General features: G+C 38.9%; 1 protein-coding gene across 1 annotated transcript in view; it reads left to right on the top strand.

Annotated features, from left to right (window-relative positions):
* Window positions 1-15,348, top strand: part of LOC121948713 (nebulin-like) — an 86,779-nt gene that overhangs the window by 54,517 nt on the left and 16,914 nt on the right. Inside the window, 22 exon segments of the mRNA XM_042494125.1 lie at window positions 24-128; window positions 539-643; window positions 786-890; window positions 1,022-1,126; window positions 1,620-1,724; window positions 3,103-3,207; window positions 4,718-4,819; window positions 4,924-5,031; window positions 5,125-5,229; window positions 5,939-6,043; window positions 6,131-6,235; window positions 6,361-6,465; window positions 6,602-6,712; window positions 6,817-6,927; window positions 7,074-7,175; window positions 7,893-7,997; window positions 8,474-8,563; window positions 11,233-11,346; window positions 12,690-12,794; window positions 13,429-13,533; window positions 13,730-13,834; window positions 15,204-15,314. Coding sequence (XP_042350059.1) covers window positions 24-128; window positions 539-643; window positions 786-890; window positions 1,022-1,126; window positions 1,620-1,724; window positions 3,103-3,207; window positions 4,718-4,819; window positions 4,924-5,031; window positions 5,125-5,229; window positions 5,939-6,043; window positions 6,131-6,235; window positions 6,361-6,465; window positions 6,602-6,712; window positions 6,817-6,927; window positions 7,074-7,175; window positions 7,893-7,997; window positions 8,474-8,563; window positions 11,233-11,346; window positions 12,690-12,794; window positions 13,429-13,533; window positions 13,730-13,834; window positions 15,204-15,314 — 2,319 coding nt within the window.

Genomic DNA, 15,348 nt, shown 5'->3' with positions numbered 1-15,348 from the left:
GTGTGAATTATTTCTTCCCGCAGAACAAATACAAAGACCAGTATGAGAAGATGAAGCACAGATACACCGCCATCGCTGACACACCTCTCCTGATCCGCGCCAAGAAGTCCTACCTCCAGTCAAGCGATGTGAGTACACTCACTGGCTAACCTTCATGACAAATAATATTCATATTAGTGCCATGGTCAAGGGTAAGAGTTTTCTTTGTTTAATTTATTTTAATTTAATTTAATTTGTAACGTACGTAGTTTTTGATAATTGGATATTGACTGGTCAGTGTTCCTCAACTGATTTTAGAATTTTAGTCTTTATAATTTGTAAATAAATGTAAGGTTAATGTTATGATTTCTTAGCTAATAGAGTTTTTTTTTCCTACGACAGTCTAAATATTTTTTCATGAGCTCAACAATACCACAGAGTAGTCCTCTACAAACTAGTGCAAAAATTGTACAGTTGCCTTTGAATAATATTGACAATGCCAAATATGTGTATTTTTGTTTGATGAATATGTGATGAATTTTGTTCTTTGTGTTCTCAGCTTCGTTACAAAGAGACCTTTGAGCTCTCCAAGGGGCACTACCACACAGTCAAGGACGCTCTGGACATCACCTACCACCGCAGAGTCACTGACGACATCAGCGAGGTCAGCAAATTAGCTGATTCATAATTATTTGGGAATGTCTTTATATGCTTATATTTAGATAGTATTTTTTAAAAAGAGAAAGTAAGATCATTTTGTTTTTAGCTTTTGCAGCTCTCTTACTGTTGTTTTCTCTCTGCGTCAGGTTAAATACAGGGAGAAGTACATTAACTCTCTGGGTACGTGGAAGTCTATCCCCGACCGTCCTGAGTTCTTCTTCAGCAGGATTGTCAACGATAACGTCAGCACCGTGAGTACTGCTTACCTGCCTTTCCAAATTATTTGCTAAAACATTTACTAAAAGTACACAGAAAGGCATTTAGTATCATTTACATACTATGACATATTTAAATTAAATCCTGTTTTTTTTCTCCTCTATAGGTCAAGTACAAGGAGGACCTGGATTGGCTGAAGGGTATCGGCTGCTTTGTGTGGGACACACCTGAGCTGGTGACGGCTGAGAGGAACAAGACGCTGTACAGTGAGGTGAGGGATCTATTCATTTTGTAATTTATTATTTCTTATGTCATTTGATTTAATGTACCAGTGCTTGCTTGTTTATTTTAAGCGTCACCATTAATGTGGTGGCAAGTCAGAGTTTGTGCTGCTGACAGTGACAGCAGCAAAGGGGATAGATTTTCTCAATTATCGTAGCTAATAACAAAACTTTGGTATAAAACGCTGACATTGTTGTCTGTTTGCCAAATAACATTTTTTTTGTTTTAAAATATTTATTTTTATGGACAGCCTTTTATGGTACAGAACATGCATTAGACATGACAGACAGTTCCCCCTGCTGTTTAGATTTTTTTAACTTCTTACAGTTTGGGAGACCACGTGTACAAATAAGATATTTCACGAGGAGACTTGTTAGAGAAATAAAAAAACAGTCAGAAAAGGGCAACATAATAAGGTCATCTATCCAATACCTCCACAAAATCTGGTCGTTCCTAATGACAGTTTCATCTCTTTCTAACAGAGACTGTACAAAGCCTCCTTCGAGAAGAACAGAGGCAACTTCAGGTACACCTGCGACACGCCGTTCTTCCAGGCTGCCAAGTACGCCTCCACTATCATCAATGATGTGAGTCCCTTCATTCTTTAACCCCATACAGTCATTGATTTTTGTCGCAAAAATGATATGATTCTTATTAGTTTGTAAAACAGACAATTTAATCACATTTTTCTGTTTTTGTGCATCTCTATTGGACCCTCAGTTTGGAGGTAAAATAGTGTGGATTGAAAGTATTATCTGATTATTGACTGTTATGTTTATGACCAGCTTTTTCAGTCCCTCCAGGATTTTGCAGTGTTGCAGTTGCGCCAATTCACGCAAATTCGGCCAGTCATTGTGAATTCTGCAGGACCTTGCAATTTTGTCCAATCACTGCAACTTTACCACAAATATTACAAATTTCATTGTGCAGGGTATTGATCCGCACAGCCCCCCTCTTTCTCTCTCTGTTTATCATTTGACTGCTGAGTCACACAAAGTGGCAGGAATGGATTTTGTTTTATTTTACACCAATATTGGCTCTGAAGGTCTATCACATTATGATGTGAATCCTATGTAATTATAACTTTTTAAAAAAAATCTTACTTTTATAAAAAAACAAAACAACTTGCATCACAACTTTTTAGAAAAGATGCTGCGGAATCAGGCATTTCAGGCTGCAAAAATCACAAAAACAATCTGGGAAATCCTGGAGTGTCTGCTTTTTCTACAAGTTACCTTATTACCAAGTGTAAAAAACTTGCCCATTGTTCTTCAATTTGTTTTAACCGTCTTTTGTCCCCTGGAAAAGTGTCGTCACATGACAGTACATGTCGTTTTGTGGACGTTTGTCTTTAACTACCTTCTGACGTTCTGAGCAGAGAGCCTACAGAGCTACCTATGAGAAAACCAAGGATAAGTTCACCATAACCACAGATGATCCTAGATACGTCCTGGCCAGGGAGAACAGGAAGATGAGCCAGGTAAACGCCCTGGTCGTGCCGTACGACCGGCCTGCCTCCTCCGCTGCAACCTCCAATCCGGACCTCTCACACGGGTGCATGAGGCCGTCGACAGACCCGCCGGTGGTCGACGGCATGATAGTTCTTCCAACACTATAAATTTCTCTCTCTGTTCTTTTAGGATCATTACAAACAGTGCCACTCAAGGAGCTGCTGCTGTCTTGAGTGAGCAGGACTCTTCTTTATCTGTGCCATCAGCAACAGTTTAATCGCTCATTTATTCAGGATTAAATTACACTTATTAGATTGTGTCCAAACAATTTATTATGAAGCTAAGCACAGCTAAAGACGTCTGTCACTCTGAAGGCACAGATAAGGAACAAACAGCTGCTTCGTCACACTCGGATCTCCGGAGTTCTTCTCCAGTCCTCCCAGTGTTACTGCTGTTTATCATGTGTCCTCAACTATGGCATGCTGTGTGTGTGTACGTCGTTGTGTGTGGACAGGTGAGATATAAATCCAAAGCAAAGGATCTTCTAAAGAGTGGTTGCAATGAGCTACACCGCCCTGACATCCTCACAGCCCTTTTCCAGTCCACCATGAGCAGTAAGGTAAACAGCCCTGATCCACAAACAAGCAGAACAAAAGCATATTTTGTTCCTCCCTGCTGTTTCTGGACAAGGTCTTATTGTCACATAATCAAACCCACTTAAACTCTTTAAGGGGTTTTAACCTCAACACAATCCTCCATTCTCTTTAACGCTCTAATCCTCCCATCCCATGTTCTCTTCTCTTAATGTCTCATTAAGTTTTGAACCTTTAACCCATCTGAAAATGCAGTGCAGTAGTTTGGCACCAGCAGACAGACAGTCCAGAAATGCAACTAGGGCTGCAAATACCAATTATTTTCATTGTCAGTTAATCTGTCAAATATTTTTTTGATTTACTGATGAGTTGTTCGGTATATAAAATGTCACAGTTTTGTTTCTCACAGTCCTGAAATTCCTAGAAAAGTTAAAAAGTTAAATTAGAATATTTTTTAAGGTCTGGAAATGGTTTAGAATTGACAAAATGTTTGGAAAGGTTTTTGAAATATACAAAGGCTGTCTAAGGATTCATTTTTTTAATCCCTATTGTTCTCAGAATTTCAATAATCACATTTTTTAATCAAGTTTTTAATTCCATTATTTGCAGCTATGAAGTCCATAATAACAAGGTTAAGCAATTTTTACCAGTATCATCGCTCTCGTTTTCAATAAATCTTTTCAGCTTTAATTATGACATTACAAGCTGAAGTTCCTGAAGAGACAAATATTACTTATCTGTTCATTAGTCATCATGTGTTAAACATGTGAAAGTCGTGTGTAGATTTTAGACTGTTTTTCTCCGTAAAAGCTTTTGTTACTCTCCTAAAATGCCAATATCAGGCATTTTTGAGTTACTTAACATTCGCAGTTTTCTCTTGAGTAAACAGCAGCTTTAATTAAAGCCCCTCTACTGTATATATCAGCCTCAGATTCAAAGAGCAAAAGCCTAAGAAGGACAACTGGTCACTATGAGCCAAGTGGACACTGCAGACTTTCATGACTGAACCGTGGTAACACGTGTCCTCATCTTCATTTCCACCTGGAAAATAACTGCATGTTTCATAAAGCATGTTTTTATAAATGTATGCATGGAACCACTTCACTCATACTGTGTTGTTTTCAATCAGTAAAATGTCACATATTACACATTTGTCTGCATTTGTTCTTATTCTGCCAATTATCCAAGAAACACAAAAACGATAAATGAAAAAATCCAACTTTTTTAAACTTAAACATGATTATGTGATAACAGAAAGTGATTGAGTAAAATCTTCATCTGAATTGACATCATTGGATGCTGAAATGTGACTCATCACTGTCTTTCCTACTGAAATTGTCTTTTCTTGAGCAGTCAGACGTCCTTTTTCGAATTTGCATTTGCCCCTTTTCTTGGATAGTTTCTGTCTTTAGATGCATACATCAGAAGACAGAAAAGTTATCAGAATGCACATAAATAAAACCAAATATTAGAGTGGCAGATTTATTAGGAGTGGCACTAACTTTCTTGTGTTTACGTGTCATCGTCCTCCATCAGTGGAGGTACAGGGAGCAGTATGAACGCGCCAAGGACAAGTTCACCTCAGTTCTGGAGACTCCGGAGTACGAGGCCCACAGACGCAGCAAGAAAATCAGCGATGTGAGTTTTTGATTTTATTCTGCTTTTAAGTATTTAACAGTTAAAAAAGTGCTTAATGATTTATGTTTTGAATTACTCCTGACGGAAATGTTTTTATTCTTCAGATCATCTACAAGATGGAATACAACAAGACTAAGGCTAAGGGATACACTCTGCCTTATGATACTCCACACCAGCAGCACATGAAGAAGGTCAAGGATATCACCAGCAACGTAAGTCCCACTCAGCCTGTCTGCACTTTTTCTGATGCAGACACAAACTATTCAAAAATCTGAAAAAATGTGTTTTTTTCATGCATCTTGCAGCTGAAGTACAAAGAAGTGTATGAGAAGTGCAAGGCCCAGATCAACATGGACCCCGAGGCTCATGAGATTCGTGCTGCCAAGGAGGCCTACAAGAACATCAGCAACGTAAGTGTCTTTAGTGACGGTATCAAATCTCACTTTCTGTTCATTATTCATTAATTCCACTTCACTACATCCTACTATAGCCCCAGTTTTGTCCAAAAGAGAGAAATAACTCATAAATCTCACTCTTACAGGCCAACATAAGTATTTAACTAGCAAAATATTAACAGCTGAGGCAGAATCACTTTATTTCTATCTCTAGGATGATTTATTCCGCCCCAAATTTACTGTTTGTCACCAATGCCTGATCATAGCGCTCCCCCCTCTACTCAGCCTGGGCTGTCAGCAATCACAGTGACTCTGGTGAACAAAGCGCAACACAGTATAATTATCAATAAAGCAGGTGACAACAAAACGCAAAACCCTATGAAAACCCTATTTTAAGGTAAGGTAACTTTATTTATACCTGCAGGTAGTTTTAGTTTACAGTAGGGGAGTTGGTCTTCTTTTTACACACACAAGCAACAGCACAGGACAGGTATTAATGTCATAAAATAACAGCGCTCAAATACTAAAAAAGGCATTAGAAAAAGATAAATAAAAGCCAGATAAAAATAAGAGTATACCATATGTCAATAAAAATAGTAAGTAAAAGCAAGATAAAAATAGTAAAAACATGGTAGGTAAAAGATAGAAATAGAAATGGAAATGTGTTATCGGTAAAAAACAAGATTTAAAAGCAAATATATGATTTTTTTCCCTCCATTTTCAGCTTGACTACAAGAAGAAGTATGAAGCCAACAAGATGAAGTGGATCTGGACAGCAGACAGACCCGACTTTGTGAATGCTGCCAAGAACTCCCTGCAACAGAGTGACGTGAGTTGGTGCTTTACGTGTGTGATTTTTTGTTTAACAACATCCAACATTGTCTTTCTAATTTTGCTCCCATCATTTTACCCGCAGGTTGAGTACAAGTATGACAAAGAGACACTGAAGGGCTGCGTGATTCCTGTAGCTGATGACAAGTTGACTCTCTTGAGACTGAAAAATACCGAAATGGCCAGCGATGTAAGTTTTTAAATGTTTTTTTTTACTTTGTGTACGATAAAATAAAATTATTATAGATCTCAAAGAGTAATTCTACTTCAGCGTTTAATTTTTTAACATGTATTCCTGCTGTTGCTGCTCTCCAGGTGAAGTACAAAGAGAAGTATGAGAAGACAAAGGGCCACTATGTGCCCGTGATGGACACTCCTCAGATCCTCCATGCCAAGGCTGTACGCACTCTGGCATCAGAGGTGAGTTTTATTAAGCGAAAAGGCAAATATTTTTTAGACAGATTAGGAATTGTATTAGTTAAGACAGAGATATTTACACTAAATAGTAGTTTTTATGACTTAAAATATATTTGTGTGTCTTAATTTTCATCCACAGAGCAAATACAAGGAGGCCAGTAAGAAGGAAATGCAGTCCGGCTCATTCACCACCCTGTCCGAGACTCGTGACACCGCCCACAGCAAGAACGTCAACAAGCTCGTCAGCAAGGTACAATTTACACATTTCATTTTTACAAAGTGAGCCCAGCCATCTCATAAATCCTGGACTGTTTTTGTATTTCATGCTTTGACATTCCTTTCTGTCCTTTACAGAATGTGTACAAAGCCAAGTTTGAGAAGGACAAGGGCAAGTCAATTTATAATCAAATGATTGTACCACCTGATGTACAGCACGCCATGGGAGTGGCCAAGACTCAGAGCAGCGTGAGTCATCTCCACAATTGATTTTAATTAGAGCGTACAGTCTCCACGTTTGTATAGTTTCACAGCCTCCAGTGTTTCTCTGTTGATGTTTTTGTCAGTTTTTGGCACATACTGTACTCTATCTTCTCTTCTGCCCGACCCCACAGGTGAACTACAAGAAAGACGCCAAAGCCAACCTGCACTACACCACTGTAGTCGACCGTCCTGACATCAAGAAGGCTACCCAGGCTGCCAAACTGATCAGTGAGGTAATCACCAATTACATCCATAAAACCCATCCAGTGCATATTCAATTCAATTTAATGTACAAGGCCCATTATTACAAATTACAATTGCTCAGAGGGCTTTACAGCTTATCCCTCTGTCCTTGGACCCTCACTGTGACTAAGGAAAAACTCCCCCCAAAAAACACCTTTCACAGGAAAAAAAAAACAACAAAAAATTGTTAAAAACCTCAGGAAGAGTGACTGAGGAGGGATCCCTTCTCCAGGAAGAATAGAAGTGCAATAAATGTCGTAAAGAAAAATAATTATGGTAGATGACAAAATGTTACAATAGTAACAATAAAATAACATATAACAATAGTAATAGACATAAAAATTAGTAAATATAGTCTATGATAGCATGTAATATTACATGCAAATATTGTAGTTAATGTATGTGGAAAAACAATTGTGTATAATTATAGTGGAGGTATAAAAACTGCAGTAGTAGCTGGCGTGCAACCACGACCCACAATCAGGGTGCTGCTGCTGGCAGGTCCACATCATCAGTGCGACTACGATCCAGGCGCAGCCACAGGCAGGATCACAGCATCACATCTGAGGAACGACGTTCTCGTTAAGCACAAAGAGGCCAGCATCGGCAGAGGGAGGCAGCAATGAAGCATTAGCCTACTGGGATATTTTCACATCTAGCCCTGTGGTTATCATCAAAATATGCTGATTCTTGTTTGTCTTTATCAGATCGGCTACCGTGACAAGGCCCGCGAGGAGGCCAGCCGCGGAGGCTCTCTGGTCCACCGCCCAGACATCGCTCTGGCCACTGAGGTCTCCAAGCTGACCAGTCAGGTACGCCAAACACAACCAACCATCTTTACCCAGTCATGCTTCTTTCCAACAGGTTCCTTGAAACTCCTAGAAAATATTTCCTGTATTATTTATCGTACAAGATGGCTGGAATCAGTCAGTGGAAGCTGTTATACACCAGCAAAGATCTTCTGTCTGCGTGTCAGCGTCAGATCTCCACAAGCTAATCTTTGCAGACTAGTTTTGCTGTAGTAGATGCTTAGGCCTAACGATGAAACTAGCAGCTCTTCCATAGCGCTTCCTCTGCCATCCTGCATTATAATCCTTGTGTCAATCTGTCGTTGTGACTCCATGAAAGTACATTTTCATGTCTTAACTGCTCATGTCATTGTCCTCATTCTTTAACCTGTCCTCCTACACTGCTCCATCCTTCTTCTCCTCTCACTCCTCCTCTCTCTCCTCTTCCATACTGTCCCAGTCTGTGTGTTCTCATCCCTCCATCTCACTGCGCTTTGTAGGTGGACGCCAAGCGCTCCCTCCACGGAGCAGCTTCCTATGATACCCCCCAGATGCGCCACATTAAGAAAATGAGTGCCCTGACTAGTGATGTAAGGAGGTTCACGCCCTAAAACTGAAGGGCTGCTACTAAATGTCTGTCTCCTCTGTCTTTCTGTTCACTTCTCATCCATCTATTGACTGATGGGGTCTGATTTTACTGCGGGGTACCTTTCTGTGTTTAGCATTGTGTGCACCCTCTGCTCTTTAGTTCCCCCGACAAGCTGTGGCTCGTTGCTCGGCATAGACAAGCGTTATAGTCCTGCATGCACTGGTGTCGATACTGTTATTGAGTTACTGATTTTGTTCAACATCATTTGTAGGATTTACCCACTTTTCTTCTAAGTCACCCAGACAGTTGTCCTTTCTCTGAATTTTAAATTGGAAAAAGATTTCCCCTAAATTAACCCTTTGAAACCTGGATCTACAAAAGTTATCTTGTACTGTTCAGACAGCGTTCACATGCATTTGAACTTTTGAAACCTAAATAAATTGTTTTGATTTCTTTTGACAACATTGCTGAAAGAGCACTGAGCAACTTAAAATGCAAATTGTCAGGAATTTAGGAAAAGGTAACAAGAAAATGACCTGAAAATTAGCTTTAAAAAGAAAGAGAGAGAAAGAAATTTTTAGAGGTTAATAAAAAAAAAATATATATTTTTTTGTTTGTTTTTTTACCTTTTGGCTTTTTTATTAAACCTTGCTTCCCTTTTTTTCTCTTTTTTTGGTGCTAAATCTCTGGCAATTTTCTTGGAACTCGTAACTCCTTCCAGTGTTTTGCAACGAAATCAAGCCAATTTTCTCAGGCTTCCAAGGGTTAACAAGCTTGCATCTGAATAAATTACATTTTGTAAAGTATGTGGAGCTTTTTCCTAATTTATCTGACACTAGAGGGCAGTGTAGACTCCCCTTGATGTTGTTATAAATTTATAAATTTACAAACCTCTTACAAAGTCAGATTAATTCATTATTACTTCTAAATTTACTTGTTTTTCCTGAAACATTGTTTTAAAGATTTTTTTTGTCTTACCGTCTCTCTAAATCTGAGTGGTCCAAACCAGCTTGAATCAGAAACCACCATGGTATTGCCCCATATCTTCCATATATACTTCAATATATATGACGAACACTGTGTTGTGTTTACGTGAATCCCATAATGTTTACATTTAGCACTAAAAAGCATCTTCAGGGGGTCAGATCAGAGGCTCGTAGCTCATAAACTGCCACTTGAGACTCCTTTGAGATGCTTTCTAATGTTAAGTGTGAACTGTAATCCCATTCCAGTCACCAGAGTAAATGTTTGCATTGTATGTTTCTGCAAACCACAAATATGTTACATGTATATGTTAGTATGTGGCAGATGCTTTTAAAGCTTAGGTTTCTTTACATTTTAATAAAGCTGTGGTAAACGCGTGGTAAGGGTCAGGCACAAAAAATGTTTGTTTATGGTTAGGAAAAGATCATATTTGGACTAAAGCTTGGTTTTGGTGGCATAATCCCAGCTGAAAAATATAAAGATGTCTAAAAAATAGCTGCTTTACGTGACACTCAGGAAACACAGTGACTGCTAAAAAACATCTACGTTCGGAGGCCAAAAAGAAACTTTTGGTGGCAGGAAACACAGTGATGTCGCAGTAAAAATAAACTGTTTTCCCAGGTAATACCGCGGCAGGAAACACAGTGATGTCTCGGTATAAAAAAAAGTTGCTTTTCATGGCACTGACCCGGCTGGAAACACAGTTGTCTGGGTAAAACCTGACTTTTTTTGTGTCACTATTTGTCTCGATAACAAAACAACTGCCTTTCTTGGCATCATGCCGCCTGGAAACGCAGCAGGAATATTACATGCGGTTTGCTAACAAAAGAATAACCTTTATAGGCTAAAGATAAGAACCCTGGATGATGATAACTCTAGAAAACAAACAGTTTTATTGTTTGTTGGTCTCGAGCCCGAGTCTGCAGTGGTCTGCAGCTTGGCAGGCATCTCGCCTTGGTGACACAGCGTCCTCTGTCCCCTCCACCTTCAGATGACAGTCAGCTCAGAAACTACTTTAGAAACATTATACAAATGTAATGTGTCTGTGGTTTGCAGAAACGTACAAAGCCAACCTTTTTTCTGGCGACTGGGACGGTTGTCCCCCTCAGCTGGATCCGAGCACAAACTGGACACGTGGATGCGAGGCGCTGGGTCTGAACAGCGTCTTAGGGCGTCTCCACAGCTGACTGGTTTGGTTTCGACAGAGGAGAACCTGATGTGATGTTTTATTACATGTTTCCAGTAGTCTGTGATTAAACACCTGTAAGGATTAAATTACAAAGTAGAGGATTTTCTTCTCCAGTCTGGAGCCAAACTGCAGCTGTGAACACACCTTTAGAGACCTTTTTTGTCCCTTGATGCGATTGCTGAATGAAAAGTGGAAATAAACTGATGCATGAAAAAAATCCTGTTTAGGAGACTGTTTGACTACAGTTATTTGTCTTGTATAACAAGGGATGCAAACTCAATTTGAGTGTTAATATTTAAAAAGCATACAGTACTCAGTATGTCCAAAACATGTGCACCAAAGTATCCTTCAAAAGCTACTCATCCCTTTTTATACATGGTTGAAATGCATTATGTTGTTCTCAAAATGTTTCCAGTTGGATGGCGTCTGTGAATCTTCCACTGTTTTTTGTCTCCCCACTGCTTTCGCTAACTGTCACTTATGTCCCGTCCCAATAGCTGAAGTACAAGGAGAAGTTTGACAAGGAGGTGAAAGGAAAGAGACCACAATATGACCTGAAGGAGAGCAAGATTTACAAGACTTTGAAGGATGCCAATGACCTGGCTAGTGTGGTAGGTGTCAGTGTATCCTCATCATTCCTATTGACAACAAACATAATCAATCATAATAATAGGCAACAATTGCTCACAAATTTAAGTTACACTCAAAGGGACATTTCGTATTTTTTGTACTTTTTGAAGTTGAGTTGATATTTTTATCCATAGTTGGTGAATTACCTGCAGTAGATGAAGCATCTGGAGTAATGCCATGGTAGCTAAGCAATGCACTGCTGTGGACGCAGCAGCAAAATACATTTTTGCCACCTAAATAATCTGAGTGTGCGCTTTATTGAAAATATTTTCACTTTACCTTACTGCCCCCTTTATGCTCCATCAAGGCCACCAGACTCCGCTGAGAAAAACAGTCATTTTTACCTCGTTGAACTGCCTCCAGGGTTCCCACACACTCCTTAAAAAGTTGTGAAAGACATTAAATACATTAAAATTAATTGGTATTAAAATGTCTAAAATCTATCTTCCAGACAATGCTTAGACATGGGATTTTGTGAATCAGCATTGTAAATTCTCAAAGTAATTGAAAAAATGAATATATTTACTGAATGCATCTTGCCTTAAGGTCACCAAAAAGTTTTATGCTACTGCAAATATTTTGTCAAAATTCTCCCGAAGCCTCAGAAATTGATGACCATGCAGCTTCGGTTGTTGTTAAATAGATTTTAAATTTCATTTTAAAGGGGCATTAAAAAACTTTTTAAAACTTTAAATTCTGCCTTAAGCTGTATAAAATCTGTTCCTTAATCAGGTAGTTTGTCTTATTGTGTCACTTTGGTGAATCCGAATCAACCCTTTAAAACACCAAAGTCACAGATTAAAACTAACTAACTAACTGAAGGCAAGGCTGAGTCATGAAAATATTCTAAATACAGTATACAATTAAAATGTTTTGTTTTTTTGTGATCAAATTTTTATTTAGTTCTGTGCAGAGTATAATAATAAATCATATATACATAACACATCTCATCCATATGTGCCCGTATGTTTTTACATTTTTTTTCTGACCCTCCCCTCCACAGCTGGTTTAGAATGACCTGCGATGTTTTATAATTTTTATTAATGAATTTAGTTTAAAAAAACAGATAATTAAAATGTGCAATTAAAATGTTTTTAAGTGGCAAAAATATGCTTTGCTGCTTCCCCAATCCAAAGCTGTGCATTGCTTAGCTTCTTTCTCGTGCTGACGGACATCTACTGTACGTCATACACAAACTATGGATAAGTGTCTTATACAACCCCACTTAAAAAAACAAACTATCCCTTTAAGACTAAAACTAACTTAACCTTTGGAAAGTGGCAAGAAATTATTTGCAAATCTGTGGTATTCATATCACCTGCAGGTGAAGTACAAGGGTGACCTGAAGAAGATCCACAAGCCTGTGACCGACATGGCGGAGTCTCTGTCCATGCAGCACAGCCTGAGCACCAGCAAACTGTCCAGCGACGTAAGACATCATCGTAACCCTCTCACATTCACACCCAGGGGCTGCTGGGAGTCAGCGCGGTTTCAGTAAACCCTCTGTGGTTCACTGAAACGTGTCTGAACTTTGCGTTTCCGTCACCTCACATTAACAACCAGAACGCTCCACATTATTGACCATCTCATGGATTTAGACACTAAGCTCCATCATCCAAACATCCATTATTCTGTGACCTCATCTGGTAGTGATCCCGACCCTTCTCACCCTCCACCTTTTCACCTTTTGTCCTTAACATAATATCACCCTCGATAACCTCTACTCCTTCGCTTTTTCAGTTTATTTCCTCCTGTCGTTTGTGCAAAAGTAGTTTTCGATTAATAATCACTTAACACAGAACTCCTTCATCGATTCAAGATCATTTTTCATACAATTTACAAACCATTTTTAATCTTTTTTTAATATTTAATCAGCATGTCATATTTTTCGACATTTCTAAAACGCTGCTTCCAGAACTATAATGTTACTATTTTAATTTTTCTTCTCCTAAAATCTGATACATTTTTGTACTTTATAATGGCTGGGAGTGAACTCCAGACAGACGCTCGTTTTCTCGTTTGCTGTACTGAGCTGTCTTACTTGACTGGGAATTCCCCCGTAGTACTGCTACAAGAGGAAATTTGAGGAGAGTAAGGGTCACTACCATTTGATTCCCGACACGCCAGAACGGCTCCATCACAAGGAGGCCTCTGAGCTTCAGAGCCACGTAAGTGAAACAGACTCTGTGGAGGGTCAACAAACACTCCACCCACCCAAAAACACTGCTGTGGATCTCAGCTGGTCAACACTCTCTTGTAAAACAGATGTTTTTATAATGTGCCTGCATATATTAAACAATATGTACATAATGTTGAATTTGTCTGTTGAGAACATTAGACGTTAAATCTCTTTGTGCTGTTCAGGTGAAATACAAGGAGAAGTATGAGAGGGAGAAGGGCAAGCCCATGCTGGACTTTGAGACACCCACATATGTGACTGCGAAGGAGGCCCAGCACATGCAGAGCCAGGTAAACAACCAGTCTGTCTCCTCTGGGGTTAAAAATGGCTGCAGATGCAAGTCAAGTCTGACGACTCTTCAGCGCCTGCTGCATAAATTAACCTGTATTGTTATGTATCTATTATTGATATGCGTCAGCTTGTTGGATGTCCAGTTCTTGCTTATGTTAGACTTACAGTATGTTTCTGAAGTTTGGAAAAACCCTTTTACACTGCCTTTTTATGCCAGTTAATCAAGTGAAGACTGCTCTTTAGTAACAATTTGTTGAACAGCGTTAATTGCTTAATTTTCTTTGCAATTCAGTTCGCAGTAAATTACTGTTAGCCCATTTCCCACTCTTAACCCTTCGAAATCTGACAAAATTGTCTGTCAAAAACTTGGGAAGAAGGCAATGAGCAGCCTGAGAAGAAATGACCCAAAATATAGCAAGAAATTAGTAAAAAAAAAAAAAAAAAAAAAAAGAAATAGAAAAAATTTGAAAAATTTTATGAAAATTAGAGTTGCTTGTTGCCTTTTTTCATGATTATGAAAGTTTTCAAACCAATTTGCTCAAATTTTTTAAATACTTGAAAAGTGATGTTGATCCAGTTTTCAAAGGGTTAAAGGAAGCTTTTTTTCCAATTTGGACCCTATTTTCCCACGTTTTTCACTGAAAAACGTGACTAATAGGAGGAACAAGATTTGTTGAAAAATTTGTCCAGTATTGAGTGAATCAGCTGCAGCCACAACAGAAGCTTCAATGTAATCCCTTTCAGTAGATGCAAATTTACAGTAAAATTGCCCATGGGTTGCATTGCAGCCTCTTTCTTGATACTGGACAAATGGAAAAAAATTAGTCTCTATTAGACACAAAAACATGGAAAATTGGGGTCCAGGTTGAAAAATACCTGTTTCCCTTTTTCTAGCTGGGCTAAGAAAATAAACTGCGAAAAGGCAATGTAAAATGTGTTCAAATTAAACTTGCATCTTTTGTATCTTTGCTCCCTAATCTTGTGTATATCATAAGTTCAGACTGCTTGATCTTACTCCCATGATGCAGGGATGTCAAAGGTAAAGTATAATGTTTGTCTCACATTTTTATGGGGTCTGGATTACAGATTTTTACAGCATTGGAATATAATCATTTACAACATTTATCTTGATTTTAGTGATAAACACCAGACTCGAAACATTAGAGATGTTTTTCTTACAACAATCAGCTTCTACACTTCACAAATCCACTGACACACATGCACAAGAACTCACATTTAAGGGAACTGGTGTCATCGTGAGGACGATGGTGCAAACCCAGATGAGGTAACTGCATTGTGAAGCAGCTCTGCTTGCATGTGGGTATTTGAGCTCTGTCTGTGCCCTGTCTTTATCTTTGCGGCCAATAGAAAGACTATAAGAAGGACTATGAGGAGCACATGAGGGGCAAGAACCTCTCAGGCTTGGAGGTCACGCCCGCCATGGTACATGTCAGAAACGCCACCAAAATAATGAGTGAGGTAACTAAAGGACTTTTTATCCTCCCGACAACCT

This window comes from Plectropomus leopardus, chromosome 10 (assembly GCF_008729295.1).
Source record: "Plectropomus leopardus isolate mb chromosome 10, YSFRI_Pleo_2.0, whole genome shotgun sequence".
In the NCBI taxonomy this organism is placed as follows: Eukaryota; Metazoa; Chordata; class Actinopteri; order Perciformes; family Serranidae; genus Plectropomus; species Plectropomus leopardus.
Note: the sequence above shows the minus strand (reverse complement) of the source record. Positions and strands in the feature narration are given on the sequence as shown.